The sequence below is a fragment of the Leptinotarsa decemlineata genome, unplaced genomic scaffold (assembly GCF_025532065.1).
Source record: "Leptinotarsa decemlineata unplaced genomic scaffold, Ldec_3_MD MMD2_tig00003308_RagTag_RagTag, whole genome shotgun sequence".
In the NCBI taxonomy this organism is placed as follows: Eukaryota; Metazoa; Arthropoda; class Insecta; order Coleoptera; family Chrysomelidae; genus Leptinotarsa; species Leptinotarsa decemlineata.
This window is the reverse complement of record NW_027412586.1, coordinates 1,929,027-1,949,885: the sequence shown is the minus strand read 5'-3', so window position 1 is coordinate 1,949,885 and position 20,859 is coordinate 1,929,027. Positions and strand designations below refer to the sequence as shown.

At 35.0% G+C, this 20,859-nt stretch overlaps 1 protein-coding gene across 5 annotated transcripts in view; it reads left to right on the top strand.

Moving 5' to 3' along the window:
- Window positions 1-4,756: 4,756 nt before the first annotated feature.
- LOC111511391 (5'-nucleotidase-related protein) overlaps window positions 4,757-20,859 on the top strand; it is a 29,233-nt gene continuing 13,130 nt past the window's right edge. For 2 of the 5 annotated variants that reach the window (XM_074177837.1, XM_074177834.1), the window contains exons 1-2: window positions 5,490-5,656; window positions 8,711-8,930. In XM_074177837.1, the coding sequence (XP_074033938.1) occupies window positions 5,547-5,656; window positions 8,711-8,930 (330 nt within the window). In that variant the 5' untranslated portion in view covers window positions 5,490-5,546. The other 3 variants (XM_074177838.1, XM_074177835.1, XM_074177836.1) reach the window with 3 other exon arrangements.

The window sequence follows — 20,859 nt, the reverse complement described above, 5'->3', positions numbered from 1 at the left end:
GATGGGCTGACTCAAGATGACCCACTCTTTACACATTATTGCCCTTATTATCATTATTATCATAGTTCTTCTATATCTAGGTCAACTTCTGGGGGTGAGATATTTTTTGTGTTTCAAGTACACCAAATTATTATGAAACTTATAAAAAAGATCACTCTGTAAATTCAGAATTTGGTTTGTATGTCCTCTTCTGAACAAGAAGAAAATACTCTCGAGTAACAGACAAAAAATTTTATCAAATTAAATTTGTGAAATGATCCAATTCATTAAGTGAAAACAAGTGATTAGATTCCCACAGTGAAAATATTTCCGGACACATATTATATTGATCACTTCATTATTTTATATTGTTTTCTGGGTCTAGGTATAACCTTCCAAAAAAAAGTATAAAATATTGAGTCCTCCACAAAAAATGTTATTTAAAGAAAATCGCTTCATTACTCTGATAATGCCATCTGAGTTTACTTGACGAGACGAAATTCTAACATTTACGTACCAGTATTCTCATGTCTTAGACTAAGTTTTTTTCCCTACTGATCCATCGTAAAGAAATGACCAAATCAGATCCTGAAAAATACTTAATATTCTTCCTTTCATTGTAACTATTAGTATTTATAAATGATGATCTATCAACATTGTGTTTCAATTATAATCAGTACTGTTGCTTGTGTTACAAAATTCTAACAGGCTGATTGGAATTGAGATATCTTTGCTGAGCTAGTGAGTTGTTCGAACAAAGAATTGTTTGATGAAAATAAATTGAAATAAAAAAGCAACTGATTGATGAAAAATCGAAGATCGATCACTATCGAATATATATTGAAAATTGGGAACAATAAATCGTCTGCAATTGTTTTCACCCAAAGATAAGCTGAATGGGAGGATCACGGAAGATATTCTATCATCCATGAATGCATATACTACTTTTTCAATGAAACGAACTTCTAACGGCAAACCTTGGTTCAACAAAAATCGCGAACAAGCTGTCGCCTCCAAAAATCTTGCCTACCGGCAGTGGCGCAAAAAACCCAGTGCCAAAAAGCAAAAAACATTTGTTAATGCTCGCAACAGATACAAACTTAGGATACATGGAAGTGAAAAACTTCGCAATCAGAGAATTAGGGATAAACTGCTTGCCAATCCCAACGGGTCAAGATCCTTCTGGTCGGTAGCTGAAACTGTTGATCGGAACAATTTGCATCCCACTACACAGTCAATTCTCTGGGAAAGGTACCACCCACTTTTCCCACACTAGAATCCACAATTACTTTTCGACAACGTCTAGTCAGGCGAATTCTGAAACAGGTCAATATCAATAAGGCGTCTGGTCCTTATGAAGTGCTCGTCATCGTACTTAAAAAGTGCGCAAATTAATTCGCACCAGTATTTTGCACACTTTTCAGCCTGTCTTGAAAGAAAGGGGTTTATCCTTTTTGTTGGAAGATTGCGTTCAGTCTATTCCTAGAAAGGGTAAGAAAAATCTTCCAAATAACTAAAGGATAGTCGCTTTGCCATCAGTGATATCTATAACAACAGGCGACCTTCTATCGTATATCACCCATATTTGGAATAACGCAATCGAGAAAAATGGAGAATCAAGAGTTGTGGCGCTTGATATTTATAAGACCTTTGACCATGTGTGGTATGAGGGTTTGCTGGTCATACTTCGAAGCCATGGCATATCGACCATTTCCGTAAATGTTTCTTCAGTTTCCTAAAAAAACGTTTCCTCCAAATGTCTGTCGAAGGATATCTCTCGAATACTCTTACCATCAACGCTGGTATTCCCCAGGGATCTATGTTGTCTCCAATCCTCTTTTTAATTGTATATCAACACACTTGTCTCATATTTCAATTGGATTCCAGGACATCGGCTATGGAGGCACATCTTCACCGGCAGCAGGAGGTTGCATATCTTAATGAGGATCTAGAAGTGATTTCGAATTGGGGTAAAAGTAACCACGTTCAATTCAATGCTACAAAAACCGAATCTTCGGGTTTCTCCAAGAAGATAAATGTCTTCGAATCGGATATAATAATGTCAGGTCAGACAATTTCGCTTTCTGCTTCGATAGGTTTGTTGGGGGTTAAACTGGACACCAATATGTCTTGGCACAATTATGTCGCTGGAATGGCGAAGGCTACTTCTCAAAAGCTTGGAACAGCAGAAAAAACTGTACATACCTCAGCAACTTTTGATGCTTTATAAAACTCACATAAAGCTGGGCTCCATCCAGAAAAGAGTCATCCGCCTATTCAGAGACAAGAACATCACGTACAACCTTGATAGCGTGGAACATGTAAGAAAGGTTGGACATTTGTCTCTCTTCTTTAGATACTTTCACGAAGGTGTTCAAGTAACTTGGCACTGTTTTGATTCCACCAAGCGGTACATATCAGAAGTACGCGACGGACTGTGTCTGCTCATCGTTTTGAAGTTCAACTCAGTACACCTCGAACTTCACTATTCAAGAAGTCTTTCATCTAGAAAACTGCGTTTGTGTGAAATAAACTTCCTGAGAACGATTCAAATCCAATGTGAATCGCTACTTTCGCACAGGCACCGCTTTGAGAGCGCCTTGATGAATAAAAAAAGATACGAGTACCTAATCTAAAACTTGATTCTCCAATATGTTTAAATTTTTCGATTTCGAATTCGTTGCTCAACAGGACAACATTATAAACACGTCTATAGACGTCACATACCATTAGTTTAATGATTATAGAGTAATCATTTCAAAAGGTATTAAAATATGTTAATAGTGGCCCAAAAATATTCCTAGCAAAGGTCAGTTACTCGACTACCAAGTTCAAATAGGAATACATTCGATTTGCTTTCAGGTTGGCATTTCCGTTGTCGATGGCTCTATTGGAGTGAAAGAGTTTGGTACGTTTCTGATTCATGTTTCAGAAATAATATATTGAATGATCGAGAAATTAAAATGATTCTAAAAATTAAACAATATTATTTTGGTTTATGGTCACATTTGATCAAAAAATAATTTTAACTGAAAAACATTTTTTATCCGGAGAAAGAAACTGAGAGACTTACAAAAAGTAAGACGGAAACTGAAATCATACGGTAATTATGATGGTAATAAAAATGATTGGATTATATTAACAATTATGTCTGTATGATACTGTGTGACGAATTTCGTGGAATGACCTTTTCAATTACAACTTTATAAATATAATGTACCAGAATGATACATTTGAGCAGTTATAAAAATAATAATAGTAATAATAATATTTCAATATTTTGCGAGGATGTTACCTACAACCACACCCTTCCAAAAGCAGCCTTTCAAATACTTTTTTTTTCACCCAATCAGCTACAATTACATGAAATCTGATAGTTGTATTGAGTAGCAATTGTACCAATGTTTGATAGAATTGTTTAATGCTAAAATATCTACCGTTGAAGAGCAAAAGATAACTCAATAAAAAATATTTTATTGAAAATATCTTTCAGTTGATACGAAAAATCATTAACTTCTTATTGAATGAAACTCAGTAGTACATATTATGCAAGTAAATTATTTTAAAGCGTAGAATTTCATCTCAATTGATTTTTTTCAAAACAATCTTCTCTAGAATAGATATATTTCATGAATTTAATGAGTGGTTTATCAGGAATGAATACATAGAATAAGTATGTAGAATCATAGTTTATATGATAAATCCTTTCGTCTAAATTTATGGGAAAAACACAAGCGATTATCTATTATGAAGAAGATATTGATAAGACTTAAATAACAATGAATTTCGAACCAATTCAAAATCATGAGTTGTTTGACTTTGAAATTTTGAAGTTGTTTAATCGACCTTTGCTCATATTGATAGGATAAAGGAGGGTATTCTCGGCATCCTCATAGTATATTCGGTATTGTCTGAGAGTGACAGAATTTCAAGAATGTAAACATGCCGGTACATCGAAGAAAGCACCATTCACGAACTCAATGAGATATTTCCACCCGCTATACCCCCTGAGGTCGCCACTAACCAGCCATCAAATTAGTGACTTGCGACAAACAACATCGAAAGAGGCGGCTGACGGTTTTTCTTATATTGCGTTGAATACAGTATTAATAGGCGTCGAACTGGAGATATTCGTATTATTTTTCCAATGATATATTCTGTATGATGTGAAGATAATTGAAATATCATGAAATCTAATTTTGTGTTGTAAACTATAAATTCATCAACTCCCAGCATCGTAAAATTGTAGAATCATGTAGAAAATCAGTTCACGTAATTCTCAAACATGTTTTCTACATTATTACTGATTCATTATAAAATGTCCTTGAAACGGTATAGTTAGTTCTACGAGAGAACCCTACACTGCTAATCCTAAATGACATATACAATGAAGGACTGATCTACTGTATTATGACAAGAGCATATACGCAAGACAGTATACGCACAACAGTGACAACAAAAGTGATAACAACCACAGATACGGAGAAACCTAGAACTCAACTATACGACACGTCTTAGGTCATCCGCCCTTAAAGTTGTTGTACTGATGCTTCATGATGTTTCGAACGGTTGATATTTTGGATACTCTAGAGCCTGCCTAAAGAAACAACTCAATTTTTCCTCGTCCATTTTCATAGGTACCGTCTGACACTGTGCTGTCAACTGATGAAATAGCAGAACAGAAAGACAGAAACATCCCAGACACTTTTGGATAAGTTGATGCTGTCAAGCGCTGGCCGGCGACGCACTCACTAGTCAGTTCGTCACAGCACGTTCCGTTATTTGCCTGTCAGGATCGGAGAGCTGGAATCCTTTCCGGCGGCGGACGTTTTTGGCTTTGCCGTGCCGGGCTAGTGGGCGATTGTCCATTCATTTTCATTGTTCCAATCCTATCCGTATTTTAACGGAACGGGACGGGTTGTGCTGTGCTGTTCCGGAAAAGGGGCGCTAAGCTTTATACACGGAAAACGCTAGGTCCTTCGTATAAGGACGACCTTTTGCATGCAAATGTTTGTTAGCGGAGGAGGTACCTAGCGGTAGCTTCGCACTTGGTGAGACAGAGGTAAGGTTCCGTTACAACGCTAAATTTTACCATATAAGGAAAACTATTGTCGCCGATAACACATCAGCAGTTATTTTTCATGTAATAGCCCTACTTTTCAGTATTCCTTCAGCAATAAAAATTGCATTTTCCAAATAACATTTCAATTGCCCCAAACGACAATAAATCAGAAATGGAATATAACATGAGAGTCATTTTGTGAGAATAATATTTCGTTTTTTGATTGGCAATAAAAGTCACACTATATTTCAATGATTACCGTGTTGACAGTATATAAAAAAAAATATAATTTTGATAAGCGGCTCTTCAGCAGACGACCTGACACTGATTGTAGAGTTCAGAGGTGAGAGTCAATAAAGTAGTCTGTTTTGATGATTCAAAATCGTTTTTGTACGCACGTGGTATACTCGTACATCAGTTACTATCTTCTAACATTTGATAAGTGAGTAGATATTTTGCACTACATATAGACGTCTGTTGAATTTGAAAAAAAATAGTTCGCATTATGAAATATGCTTCAGTTATTGTACTTATTTTCCTTTTGATTGAACATGTTATTGTTCAAAAGTCAGAACTTCAACTCTCAGTGATTCATTTTAATGACTTCCATGCACGGTGAGTTCGAACAGTTAGAATAGTATGAAAAATTATGAAAATTTTATTCAGCTTGTAATGATTTTTCTTTATTTATTTCGTAGCCTAAGATCACTGACGGGTGATAGAAATAGGTCTGGAACTATTTATAATCATGTCAGATTGAACATAGTTCAAACTGTTACCAATAGTATTTTCTAGTATTTCTCTGCCGTCATAACAAAATAGCTATTTGTGATATGAGTGTGAGAGAAAAAGTTTGGGAATCAAGCGTAGTGAGTTGAGCAATTTCACGAACAAAATAAAACTTACTTTTAACACAACAAAGTTTTTTGTATAACTGTCCTGTTTTCATAATGAAATAGACAAATTTAATATTTCTATAAAAATACATTTTGACATCCCTTGTCAGTTAACTATTTTCATGTTATCGTATTTGCTGTGAAGTGGCCGTGTCAGGTGTTGCCGAATCTCCTGGTTACCAATAAACAGTAATGTTTACAACCCACACGTTTTATTTGAAGTCACATTTAAAGTTCTTGCTGATGTTCAATGTCTTGCATAATGAAGAACAGTAGTGAGGAATTATGTGTTCCCGACGATATTGAAGAGACTGCAAAAAGAGCTTCAATTGAATTGTTACCAAAGAAATTGGCTCAGCCATACGACATCGCATATTCTTATTTTTTTTAGCTGGTGCAGACTTGAAAACGTTGATGGAAATTTCAACAAAACCATCTTCTTAGCCTATGTAGAAAAGACATCAAAAATATGGAACTCGTCAACTTTCTGGAGCAAGAATTCAATGATAAAGCTGAATGCTTAAAATGGTGTTATTACAAGCAAATATTTCAATGTAATAGCATTCGGTAATAGTTATAGTCCCAATGAATCAAAAAATCTTACGTTTAAACAAGTCCAGCGGTTTATAAATGGGGCGCCAGATGAAAAACATTTGATGATAAAAGTTGCTACTATTTTCGGAATATATGGAGCCTGCCGCCGTGAAGAGATGTGTCATTTATTATTAGAAAATATTAAATTAATGGATAAATTATTAATTGTTCAAATTAAAAATACAAAAGCGAAAATAAGTCGTCCTTTTTGCAATGTTGAAAAAAACATTGACTATTTTAATAAATACATTGCATTACTCCCTTCTGTTATCAATCATCGAAGTTTTTTTCTGAAATACTCATTTTATAAATTCAGTGCCAACCCAGTTGGCATAAACACGTTTGGGAAAATGACCTCTACCATTGCTGAGTTTCTGAACCTCCGGAACCAAAGGAATATACAGGTCACTGTTTCAGAAGGTCTTCTGTTCCTTTGCTAGCAGAATCAAGAGCATATATAACGGATATTGAGAAGCACGGAGGATGGAAGCCTACAACAGTAGCTGAGGGTTACATCGATCAATATATTTCTTATAAAAAGGCTATTGCTGAAAGAATAATCCCAACGGCTAGCTCCAGCATTACAGCATCGTCCTCTTCACTTCAAAAATTAAATGTTAATACCTATGAAATTGTCAACTCAGATAGTTCAAGTATATTACAAGGCTCTTCAACATCGCAAGGTATTAATATCAGCAGTTGTTCCAATTTTACTTTTCATATTAATGTTCATAAATAATAATAATAATGTAATTAATGTATATAATACATTTCTAACAGAATATAATTGGATCTATATCTATCATTCACAATAAAACTTCCTTGAAAATTGAATAATTATGTTTTGTTTATTGCTATTTGGTCGACAAAAATATCGTTTAAAAATATTTTTTACACGCTAGTTTGTGAAAATAATCTTTTAATACTCTTGACAACCATTAAAAATGTCACATTTAATGACAGTTGTACAAAAAATAGTTACCTTCGAGCTGTTTTCGAATTCATCAACCGGTTTTTCGCTGACAGTCATCATTGCAAATAACAGTTACGTTTTTGGCTGCTTGTTGGGTGATCATGACCTTAAAGAAATTATTATCAACGGGAATTCAAGTTTTCAATAATATGCCTGTGGATGATAATATAAATAGCGAGTCATCACAAAACATCTGAATGCATACGACCGATGCACTCCACATCATACTGCGATTTCCCTGCGATGTGAAAATATGTTTCAATGAATGGAAAACATTTCTATTTCTCCGAACTCTTGGAGTTCGGTATACAATTCTGAAATGAAGTTAGTATAAATTGATTTTACTGATTTCAGGACAAAGTGTATTTCTGTTATTTCTGTATTTCTGTATTTCAAGAATACATTTTTTTTTAACCTATTATGCAATTTACTATGCGTTTTGATACTATGACGATGGTTGAAAATGTCCATTTTTGGTCCTGTAGTACCGATATGATAAGATAATTACTCTCCAATCTAAGTGGATTGCAAGTAATTATAATTTGAAATTATTCTAGATCATCCTGAACATAACTACATAGTGGAGATATCATATATATATATATATATATATATATATATATATATATATATATATATATATATATATATATATTTATATATATATATATATATATATATATATATATATATATATATATATATATATATATATATATATTTATATATATATATATATATATATATATATATATATATATATATATATATATATATAAATCAAAAATGAAACAATTCGTGGACACAACACTCCAAAAAAGGGGAGCAAACCGCGGACACGAGTTTCTGGCTATTGGCCTCATCAGTGGAGTGTTGTGTCCATGGTAACATCCATATTTGTGGTCGAAATATTTTCCCAGGTTATATCGATTTTAATATAGGTAGATATCTGGCCATTTTCGACAAGGAAAGAGAATAGAATCAACCATACTGATATGGATTCTCTTTTGAAAGTGATGGTACAGCGGCAACGGAAAGTAAGAGACATGAGTTATGGCTGTGAAAAGATATTTATTAGTGCCCCGAGTATTCCGTAATTATTATATAAATACTTTGGACACGTCTTGGTGATTGTACTTGGCACGTGGTGTCATTGAATCATGTCGTGAACCGTACGTTAGTTTTTATCAAACTAATTTGTTCCAGATTCAAAGCAACCAATGAAAATGGGGGTCCTTGTGGGGTTCACAAAAAATGTGTTGGCGGATTCTCGAGGCTTCATAAACAAATCTCAACTATCCTGAAAGAAAACCCTGAATCTATAGTTCTGAACGCTGGAGACTCTTTTCAAGGAACGTTTTGGTATACCGTTGGAAAATGGAATATAACAAGTCAATTCATGAATACTTTACGAATTGATGCAGAGGTAGGTGTATGATACTTATGTGAAATTGATCAGACGATATCAGCGGTCTCTAATATAGTAAGGTAAAAGGTTAAGTAGAGCAGGACCTCACTAGGTTATACGTAGTGGGCTACTGAACTTCGCCTTTTAGGTCAGCAGTTATGTGTAAAAAAAAGAAAAAAAATTGTTTTTCATGCTGTTCTAATAAAGACATATTATTATTATTATTATTTCAGATCAATTTGTATCCATTATTTCATTTAATATCTTTTTTATAATTATTCTGTGAACAATTTTGAATTTTCATCAGAAAATTAAGCTTTCAGTCTGAGGATGGATGTGTTGAAGATATTTATCGGGTTCTTTCCCGTGGTAGTAATCTCTTGATGATGCTAACTTTGTTAGCGAAACGCGTTGTTATAGAGTGGGAGTGATACACGTCAAAATGATATCACGACAGATAATAATATTTGCTGCCTGCATTTTATAGAAACAGTAGATGAAACAATCGATGAGTAAGTTTGTAATTCATAGAAGTAATAGGTACTTTAAAGATATATTTCTACTGAATACTCCATAAAACCGTAACACTCATTTCACTACACAACAGCTCAACCAGGCGTGTTTATGCTGACTCAATTCTACCTATTAGTGTTTTATATAAATTGACAATTCGAATATTGTCACTTCTTGTAGGACTTCAGTTTTGAATAGATTTGGAGTACACAAGTTGACTCATGGTTCTTGCCCAAAACTTCATATGGGCTAAACAGGGAGAACAGGGAGAAAGATCAAAAGAGCACAGGTGTAGATTTTTGAGTGTGAAGAGCAAAATCACATTTGCAAACCATGTTTTACATTTCGGCATGATTTCAACCACAACTATGATGTGTTATAGCTGGAAGACAAAGATTTGAAATACAATCTTTTGGAATCTTTTGAAATTATCAAATTGGCAATGTAACACATGTAATTTTCTCCAATTGCTCTCCATTTGAATGGTTTCGTTTGTAGAACTTGTTTCTTAATGAATTCCTAATTGATTCATGTTCAAACTCAGGTAAAAGCTATTGCCTGATGAAACACGTGTCGCGATTTTGTAAACTGTTTAGTGAAAATCTCACAATAAAGTGATGCTTGTATACATTATGAATTTCCATTAAGTATCGGCCAATCTAATCACGTGGTTTATAATTATTAGCCTCACTCATATTATCAATATCAATTTCATTGGTGATCAATTTTTGAATCTTACCTAAAAAATCGCTATCAAGTTGTTGAAGTCAGCAATGAGAGGTCAGAGTTAAAAACTAACATACATGGTGTCCCACAGGGTTCGGTCCTTGGACCGTTACTGTTTATCATTTACATTAATGATTTGTGCCAATTTCTGTTGCCGGAAAAGTGTACTTTGTTTGCTGATGATACTACCCTGATTACCTCTCACTATGACTATCAGCAACTACCGATGTTATCACTGGCGTTACAAGAAAAAGCCAAATATTGGTTTCAGGCTAATAAGCTACAACTTAATAATAGTAAAACCCAGCATATCACATTTTCTACAAATAATTCTCTCATGGAGGACAATAACGTTAAATTATTGGGAATAAGTATTGATAACAGACTTGGCTGGAATTGTCATATTGAACAACTTAGACATAAACTCTCTAGTACGCTATTGTTATTTCGGCAATTGAAGAGATATGTTAATCATGATACACTGAAAAGTGCCTACTTTGTACTTTTTCATGCTCATATGAGTTACGGTATCATAATGTGGTGTAACTCCTCAAAGTCACTGCAAATCTTTCGACAACAAAAAAAGGTCCTGAGAATAATTTCAAATTGTAATAGCAGAGAACATTGTCGTCCTTTATTTGTTCGCCTCAAAATTTTATCGCTACCTTCCTTATACATATATGAGACTCTTACAGAAATACATAGACAAACAAGAAATTTGGTCAGTCTCAAGTACATTCCTATGATACAAGACGAACATATTATATCAGAACTCCCAGGTACAGGCTCACAGACTTCCAAAGAAATTCACCAGACTATCAAGTGTATAATATATTACCATCTGATATCAAGTCACTCAATATAATTTCCTTTCAAAAAAAGATTTCTATTGCAGCATTGCTTCTATTGAGTGGTTGAGTTTAAAGAATATATGCAACATCTTGAAGTGCCCTTTGAACACTCCTTTCAGTTCCCATTCGCTCGACTCTGTTTTCTCATCACTATTTCATTTTTTATATCAGAATGATCATAAATATACTCAACGTGGCGATCTTTATTTGTCGCCTCTATGTCCTTATGAAAAATATATTAAAAATACCTAGTATTTTTAGTATATCTTTATGTATTTTTAATCTAACTGACTTGCTATGAATAAATGTACTTTTGTATATAACATAGTTGAATAAATATTGTATTCTATTCTAATCCCATCCCATCCCATCCATCCCATCCCATCCCATCCCATCCCATCCCATCCCATCCCATCCCATCCCATCCCATCCCATCCCATCCCATCCCATCCCATCCCATCCCATCCCATCCCATCCCATCCCATCCCATCCCATCCCATCCCATCCCATCCATCCCATCCCATCCCATCCCATCCCATCCCATCCCATCCCATCCCATCCCATCCCATCCATCCCATCCCATCCCATCCCATCCCATCCCATCCCATCCCATCCCATCCCATCCCATCCCATCCCATCCCATCCCATCCCATCCCATCCCATCCCATCCCATCCCATCCCATCCCATCCCATCCCATCCCATCCCATCCCATCCCATCCCATCCCATCCCATCCCATCCCATCCCATCCCATCCCATCCCATCCCATCCCATCCCATCCCATCCCATCCCATCCCATCCCATCCCATCCCATCCCATCCCATCCCATCCCATCCCATCCCATCCCATCCCATCCCATCCCATCCCATCCCATCCCATCCCATCCCATCCCATCCCATCCCATCCCATCCCATCCCATCCCATCCCATCCCATCCCATTCCATCCCATCCCATCCCATCCCATCCCATCCCATCCCATCCCATCCCATCCCATCCCATCCCATCCCATCCCATCCCATCCCATCCCATCCCATCCCATCCCATCCCATCAAGTCACTCAATATAATTTCCTTTCAAAAAAAGATTTCTATTGCAGCATTGCTTCTATTGAGTGGTTGAGTTTAAAGAATATATGCAACATCTTGAAGTGCCCTTTGAACACTCCTTTCAGTTCCCATTCGCTCGACTCTGTTTTCTCATCACTATTTCATTTTTTATATCAGAATGATCATAAATATACTCAACGTGGCGATCTTTATTTGTCGCCTCTATGTCCTTATGAAAAATATATTAAAAATACCTAGTATTTTTAGTATATCTTTATGTATTTTTAATCTAACTGACTTGCTATGAATAAATGTACTTTTGTATATAACATAGTTGAATAAATATTGTATTCTATTCTAATCCCATCCCATCCCATCCATCCCATCCCATCCCATCCCATCCCATCCCATCCCATCCCATCCCATCCCATCCCATCCCATCCCATCCCATCCCATCCCATCCCATCCCATCCCATCCCATCCCATCCCATCCCATCCCATCCCATCCCATCCCATCCCATCCCATCCCATCCCATCCCATCCCATCCCATCCCATCCCATCCCATCCCATCCCATCCCATCCCATCCCATCCCATCCCATCCCATCCCATCCCATCCCATCCCATCCCATCCCATCCCATCCCATCCCATCCCATCCCATCCCATCCCATCCCATCCCATCCCATCCCATCCCATCCCATCCCATCCCATCCCATCCCATCCCATCCCATCCCATCCCATCCCATCCCATCCCATCCCATCCCATCCCATCCCATCCCATCCCATCCCATCCCATCCCATCCCATCCCATCCCATCCCATCCCATCCCATCCCATCCCATCCCATCCCATCCCATCCCATCCCATCCCATCCCATCCCATCCCATCCCATCCCATCCCATCCCATCCCATCCCATCCCATCCCATCCCATCCCATCCCATCCCATCCCATCCCATCCCATCCCATCCCATCCCATCCCATCCCATCCCATCCCATCCCATCCCATCCCATCCCATCCCATCCCATCCCATCCCATCCCATCCCATCCCATCCCATCCCATCCCATCCCATCCCATCCCATCCCATCCCATCCCACCCCACCCCACCCCACCCCACCCCACCCCACCCCACCCCACCCCACCCCACCCCACCCCACCCCACCCCACCCCACCCCACCCCATCCCATCCCATCCCATCCCATCCCATCCCATCCCATCCCATCCCATCGCTTCCCATCCCATCCTATCCTATCCTATCCTATCCTATCACATTCTATTCTATTCTATATTTCAATTTCTTAGTTTCTACTAGTAGTGACAATGAAACTCATACAGTAACTATCAAATTCATTTTTACTTAACATTGTATTGATAACTAACATATAATATCCAACCGGCTCACTACTTTTCGTGTTAGTTTACGTGCATATGGACGAATATAGCATGAATAATTGATTCTGAGGATTGATTTGTTAATGGAGGCAGGGCCGTCATCATGGGGGGATGGGGGAGCCTGCCCCCTGCTTTTTCGACTTGGGAAAAAGTTGGGGAATTTTGGGCCGTGAAGATACAAAAAAATAATAGTTAAAAAAAATTAAAATGAAAAATAAAAATGAGGGAAAAGAAAGGGAGAGGAAATAAGAAAACAAAAAGAACCAGGGCAAGGTTGGGATTTCCCAACATGCATAACTTGGAGATTACATACTTTGAAATTCTGAGTTGTTTGAAAACTCCAAAATATTCAATTTCTCCCAAGTAAGAGAACTTTTCGCTGTTTATTCGACTTGGAAAATTTCGGGCAGGACTATGGACGTTGGTCCAAAGTAGAATAACTCCCATTATTATTTTTATAATTACCAAAATTTATTATTGTTTGTGCATACCCTAACGGGCATAAGCATTCAGTAACTGAGCCCTAGACTTTCATTTTTTCGAAAGTTAGGAAATTTTGCTGGTGGGTTGGGAAAATTTGGATTCCCTTCCCCCCTGGTTTTTCTTTTCGCCCTGTATGGAGGTAATATCGTTTTCCCAGCTACTATGAGAGGAAACTGTATGATCTATTAGGTTGCTGACAGTCGAGCTGATGGGTTACTTACTAATGACAGGAAAGAGCGAGAAATCGGTAAACACCCTGACTCTGACAACCTGACACGCTGTCAGCCACCTTTGTCTAATCACCCATTCGATTCCAAAGGGAAAAATTTCTACCGACCGACGGTGGCATTAGTCAAAAACAAATGTTTTAACATTTGTAATGTTTATTGTTTTGAGATTTTTTTTTGTATTTTGAGTTGAATATTACCGAAGTTTTTTCCCAACACCAAACCGTTATTTTAACACCTCGACATGTGTTTCGATCACTAAGTGATCATCTCCAAGAGGAAGATCAAACTTACCATACTTACAAAGCTATCCTTATTTATACCATAGATACCTGTTTTCGATACCTGCGTCTTGAGTGTCTTGAATTAATTTTACAATTTACCTTATCTATATACTTGTCATAATTTAATTTTGCAATGTGTCCTTATGTAATAGTCAGGTGAATCTAATAAATAAAATCTTATTTTAACAAGCTATATAGTAAACTATCAGGTATTGGTCCACCATCGTTTTTCATGATATTATTATGTTTACTTATTTCCACACCACTCTCATAGGCATCTAGATGCCTGTTGTTGTTAACTTGTCTAACCGATCTTAATGAACCGAAGTCTATGGAATGGTTTTGTTGCAAAATATTATGGGCGACTGCAAATTTTCCAGGTCTCCTATATTTTAAGTGTGCTAAGTTTTCTTTATATCTCATTTTAATAGATCTTTTTGTCTGTCTATAATATTTTGTATTGCAGTCCTTACTTTCAATTCCGTAAATTCCCGACTTTTTCGAATTCTCGAATTTGTCTTTTGGACTTCCTACACTACACTTCATACACTACATACACTATAGAGCCTTTCAGGAAATCCAAAAGTCAAAGTAGAAAATTCGGAAAACTCGGGAATTTACGAAATTCAATGTAAAAACTGAGATGCAAAATATTATGGACAGACAAAAAGATCTATTAAAATGTGATAAAAAAAACACTTAGCACACTTGAAATATGGAAGACCTGAAAAATCAGCAGTCGCCCATAATATTATGCAACAAAATCATTCCATAGACTTCAGTTCATTAAGATTAGTTAGACAAGTTAACAACAGGCATCTAGACGCCTATGAGAGTGTAGAAATAAGTAAACATGATAATATTATAAACAACGATGATGGACCAATAGCTAATAGTATAATACTATATAGCTTGTTAAAATAAGATTCTATTTATTAGATTCACTTGAATATTACATAAGGACACATCGTAAAATTAATTTAAGACAAGTAGAGAGAGCATCATTGTGAAATTGAATTTTATATAGCTTATAATATTTCATTTATTAGATTTACTCAACTACTAATGAGGACACATTGTGAAATTAATTTAAGACTAGTAGATAAGCCAATTTGTGAAATTAATTTTATATGGCTTATAATATTTCAATTACCTATTAGATTTACCCGACTATTACATAAGAACACATCGAACAATTAAGGTGAAACAAGTATGTAGATAAGGCAAATTGTAAAATTAATTGAAGACACTCAAGTACCTAGAACAGGTATCTATGGTATAAATAAGGATAGCTTTGTAAGTATGGTTAGTTTGATCTTCCTACTGAAGATGATCACTTGGTGATCGAAATACGTGTCGAGGTGTTGGAATAACGGTTTGGAGTTGAGAAAAAACTCTAGAAATATTCATTACTACACCAAAGGTTCCAAACAGTGCATCAAAAGTATTTTGAGTTATTTATTTGCGAATTTGTGATAATAATGTTTTGGAGCAATTATTACAAATGAAGGAAATTGATGAATGAGTGGTAAAAATGATTTTCCCTCCAGGAAAGCCCAAGAAATCCCAACAATATATGAAAACTGCTGACAGAACTTTGTTTTTGTTTACCATCTGGCTCAGTTTGAATGTGTCAGGTAAATGTCATATCTTCCCAATACCCAAACACGGGTCGGTAGCTCGCAGATTTCTTAGCAACCGTAGCTAGCCAGCACCGTCTAACAAAGCCCAGAAACTACAAAATTGATATTACTGTAACTTGTAATGTTTGACTGAGCAACGTGTAAAGGTGGTTCAGATGCCAGATTCTGGTGAAACAAAGGAATATTCAAGGATGCATCCGGTAAGAAGGTGTTTGGCAATTTTCACTATGTACTTAACCGAGACTCAAGTCTCATTGGACGTTTACACGGATTAAAAAGTGATAGAATCAAAAATCAGACATCTTGAATGCAAATTTTGGAAATTTCATATTCAACAAAAAACGGTTCCCAAACAATTTAACGAATTACATGCTGAACAATGATTTATTATAGGTACTAGGAAATCATGAATTTGATAATGGGCTGGAAGGCGTTATACCCTATATTAAAGCTCTTCACCACCCTGTTGTTGTTTCAAATATTGACGACAGATTGGAACCAAAATTCTAAGGAATATACAACAAAAGCACTGTTGTAATTCGTCAAGGGAAGAAAATTGGAATTATCGGAGTAACAACAAATGAGTGCAATGTGAGTTTTTTTATAGATAACCCAACTAGCAATTTCGTATTTTATAACAGTTTGCGGAAACGTTTATGATAAACAAATTATTAAACTGCATTTCTCCCAGAAATGTTTTCAATATGTTTATAAAACTGCTATAAATAGGAAATTGGCACCGTCCTATAAAACATTATAGTTATTATCAATATATTGTAAGGCCTTTTACAAACACTACAAAACAGTTTTATAAACATTTTGGCAGTTACTATAAAATTTGTCTAACGCTCTTAAAAAGTAGTTTTGTAAAGACTTTCCTTACTGCACTTTTGCAACATATTTAAGCGATACTTATAAAATAATCAGAAGACAATTTTATAAGAGTTTTTTAGTAGTTCCAAGTAGGCGTTATAAAATATAATACAGCCGAAAACGATAACAATAAAATAAAAAAGTGTTAAAAATGTTTTCTTGAAGACGCAAGAAGTAATTTTGTATTGGACACTAGGAAAATATAATAGATATGTCACCAACTGAAAACTAACAAATAGAAAGGTTGAAGCCATTTTAAAATTTCACTTCTGCACTCATAAAACTGTTAAAGACATTGTTTATGTTTTGAAGATTGATATTTCTACTGCAAATGAAATTTTATTGACAAATATATAGCCTATTATCAGCAAAATTTAAGCGCGCCTCTCATTTATAAATGTTTTCGGTAAAATCATTAAATATACAAAAATTCACTCTGTCGACGTTTTAATTTTCTAGTCGCAAACTTAATTCACTTCATTCTAAATAACATAATGTTATAATATTTATGTAGTTTTCAGCTGTAAATATCACTATATGTGTGGTATTTCATATTTTCATCTCATCTAATTTCAGTATCCCGGATCGCTATCATTTAAAATGGCGTCGTTCTATAAAATAAATTGGTATCAGTAGCAAGCATTTCAACGTATTTTAGCTACTATGTTACCCCTATAAAACTGTTGAGAAACACTTAGTTCTGGGAGTGATGGTATTGCGGCAGAGTCGGACTACTTTTAAAGCTTTAGGTTTTTACAAAAGTGCTAGTATGAATGAAAGATTTCTCACATATAGTTTGGATAAATATTATCTGTCTTCGATTTTTTGACTAAAAAGTTTCTTTCATCGATTATAAAGGCTAAACGACGGGTTTTAACCATTATCATAACCTTTTCCTGATTTTTGCAAGAAAAAATTGGAGCACTAGGTTAGGTGGGATAATTTAAAGTGTTTTATTAGTATTTCCAATATACAGGGCGACTCAAAAAGCTTTCAGAAAGTTTTTCTATGGAACACCAAGTCATTTCTTCGTCTATTTGAAGCACCTTGAACTGAATCTAAAACTATTATATACCCTCCAATAAATGTTCAAAATGGCCGCCATTGAGTTATTATTTATTTTTATTTATATATTCGGGATACAAACAGAAAATTCCACTACAGTATCCACACAATGGAATTATTATCAAATTGAAAGTATGAATTAATACACTAATATATGCATATCATAGTGTCTAAAATTAAGGATGAATTAGAATTGAATACAGTAACAATAGAAACAGATTATTAGTTATTGACAAAATGTATCAATTGATTATAATCTATAAAAATGAGTTTTCAATATTTTTTGGCCGTAAGCTACAATGTATTGAAAATATGGAAGTATTTTGCAAGAGTGTTACCTCATATTACTGGAGTTTTCTCCCAACACCAAACCGTTCTAGACCCACTATTAAGATTTCCGACCGTATATTTTTTAATAGATGGATTTTCTGAAATAACTGAAACAAAACCAAACTAACCCAAACCAACCATTATCCCTTCTTCCACTAAACAAAAAATTATAAAAAAAATATTTGTTACGAATAGAGTATTCGAACCCACCACAAAAATTAATCATACGTCAATTAGTCAACATCCCAACATCAAAGCCATTTACACTAACGAATACTTATGGATACGAACACTATCACGAATTAATTATAGAAAGCGGATAGCGAACCTATACAATTGAATTTGAACGCGAACGCATACGCTCAAATCACAAAATTATCGGAAACCTAGATACTCCCAAATGAATTAAATGCCGTGAATCACCTTGTATGGTTTAGCTGCTGAAACTGAACTCCCATCCAACCCTAACAACTCATTTCATTATGATTGTTTATAAGTTAGTTGGTAACTCTTATAATATAAATTCATCACATATTACCTATTTTATGATAAATATCCGTTGTCTAATGCTAAATACATGTTATATTAGACATAACCTATATGAACGCGGATTAAATATTGTTGATATTTAATTTTTCGTGCGTTTAGTGGAAATGACGGGTAAGTTTTTGATGTCAGAATATATCTGTTAATTAGCTTCAATAATTGACCAGATATTTGATAATTCAGGCCTATATTTTCAGTTGATAGTTTTGTGTTTTTGAAGCTGGATTAGAGTCATTTCATCTACGTTTTAGGTATATATGTTCACCATAGTTCCGTCGTCATGGGTAAATAATAACCAACTCTCATGGCCAAAAATTGATGCTGATAAACTAATACGAAACCACAATTCTATGCCCGAAGCCAGTTGGTTTACAATGATGTATAAACTAAAACAAAGTCTTTTGATGACCTACCAAATTGCTGAAGAAGAACTATTAGAACGAATGCTGAAGAATGACGATACAGAACAAAAAAAAATTATCAATTCTATGCAACCCAAAAAGCAAGCAGGGTTATTTTCATTCAAACAAGTTGTCACAAAAAGTGTGAAAAAGCCAGAGTTATGTATTTCTTATGGGACACCGTCTATATGACAGTAGTTATTAGTTATTCGAGGAGTTACTTCTGAATACTGTCTGTGAAGCATACCTTGCTGTACCTGAATTTGTCATCATTCAAAGAGTTGTAACACGAAACTGCTTCACTCAGAACAAAATATCCAGGTTTCCTGAATAGATAACTAAAAACTGAAACTGCAAACCCTTTGTATTTCACAGTCTTCCAAATTGTGAATAATAAGGTTGAGTTACTAAACCCCATGCCTTGAAAATATTGAATTTACTTATAGTGTACCTATATTCAATAAAAATCAAATATTTAGAAGTTGCTGAAGAACTAATTTCCACCACGACATCGATGGTGCCCCACTTGAATAACTCAACAAAAATATTCTTACTAAATACAACTAAAATTTTGAAAAATTTTCCAAAGCTGTGATTAGGAATCGATGTCAGCTGGTTGTTCTTAAATGCTGCCTTTTATTCTTGGTGGCAGCAAATATATATTAGCAAAAGCAATTTGATTTCAGAACAGTTATGTTAGTGTTTTGGAATTGTAGTAAATATACCATACTATAAAATAATTGGAAATTATTATTGAAGTGACAATATGGTAATGAAGATAAAATTGTGTCTGAAAGCATTTTGATAAAATAATTTCATTAAAGCTACAGAAAAAAGTTATAAAATAAGCTTGAAATAGTTTTATAACTATTATAAAATCTCGCAGAAAAGTGTTATAAAACTGCTACAAAACAATTCACTTTTATAGGACAATAAGTTTTATAAGTTAGTTGTAAAAACGTTTCTGTGATAATTTCCTGACTATATTATAATGGGTTTTTAATTTTATTTCATAAACATTTCTATGACAAATTCATAAAACACTTTTATTGCCTACAACTGTATTGTGTTCACCGATCATCTAATACAATCAGTTAGCATTTTGGAAGTAATTATAAAATACTAATAAAATAAAACTGTTGCAACACCATGGAATTACAAAACAACTTTGGTGGTTGGGAATAGCATCAAAATTAGAGTTCAGTTTTTTTACAGAATATTCCTACTTTGAGAACTATTATCCATTCTCTCGCAAAGAACAGTCATTTGGAAAAAGAGTTTCAAAAGAGTTGGTGAAAAATAGAAAATAATACTTTACATCTGCTAGCATATTCATTGACGAAGACATCAGTAGTATTCGTTTCATTGAAATCAGGCATTTTACTATTGAAAGTGAATAAATAATTATTTCTGAAGTACTCCACATTCAGAAAAAAATTTTGAATGATTTTTCAATATCAATCTTATCATTATTGAAAATTTGTGAATAATGAGAATTATAATTGACGAATAGTGAATAATAATCAGAGACTTAAGTGCTTTATCAGAGCGTGTGCACTCACACGTTAA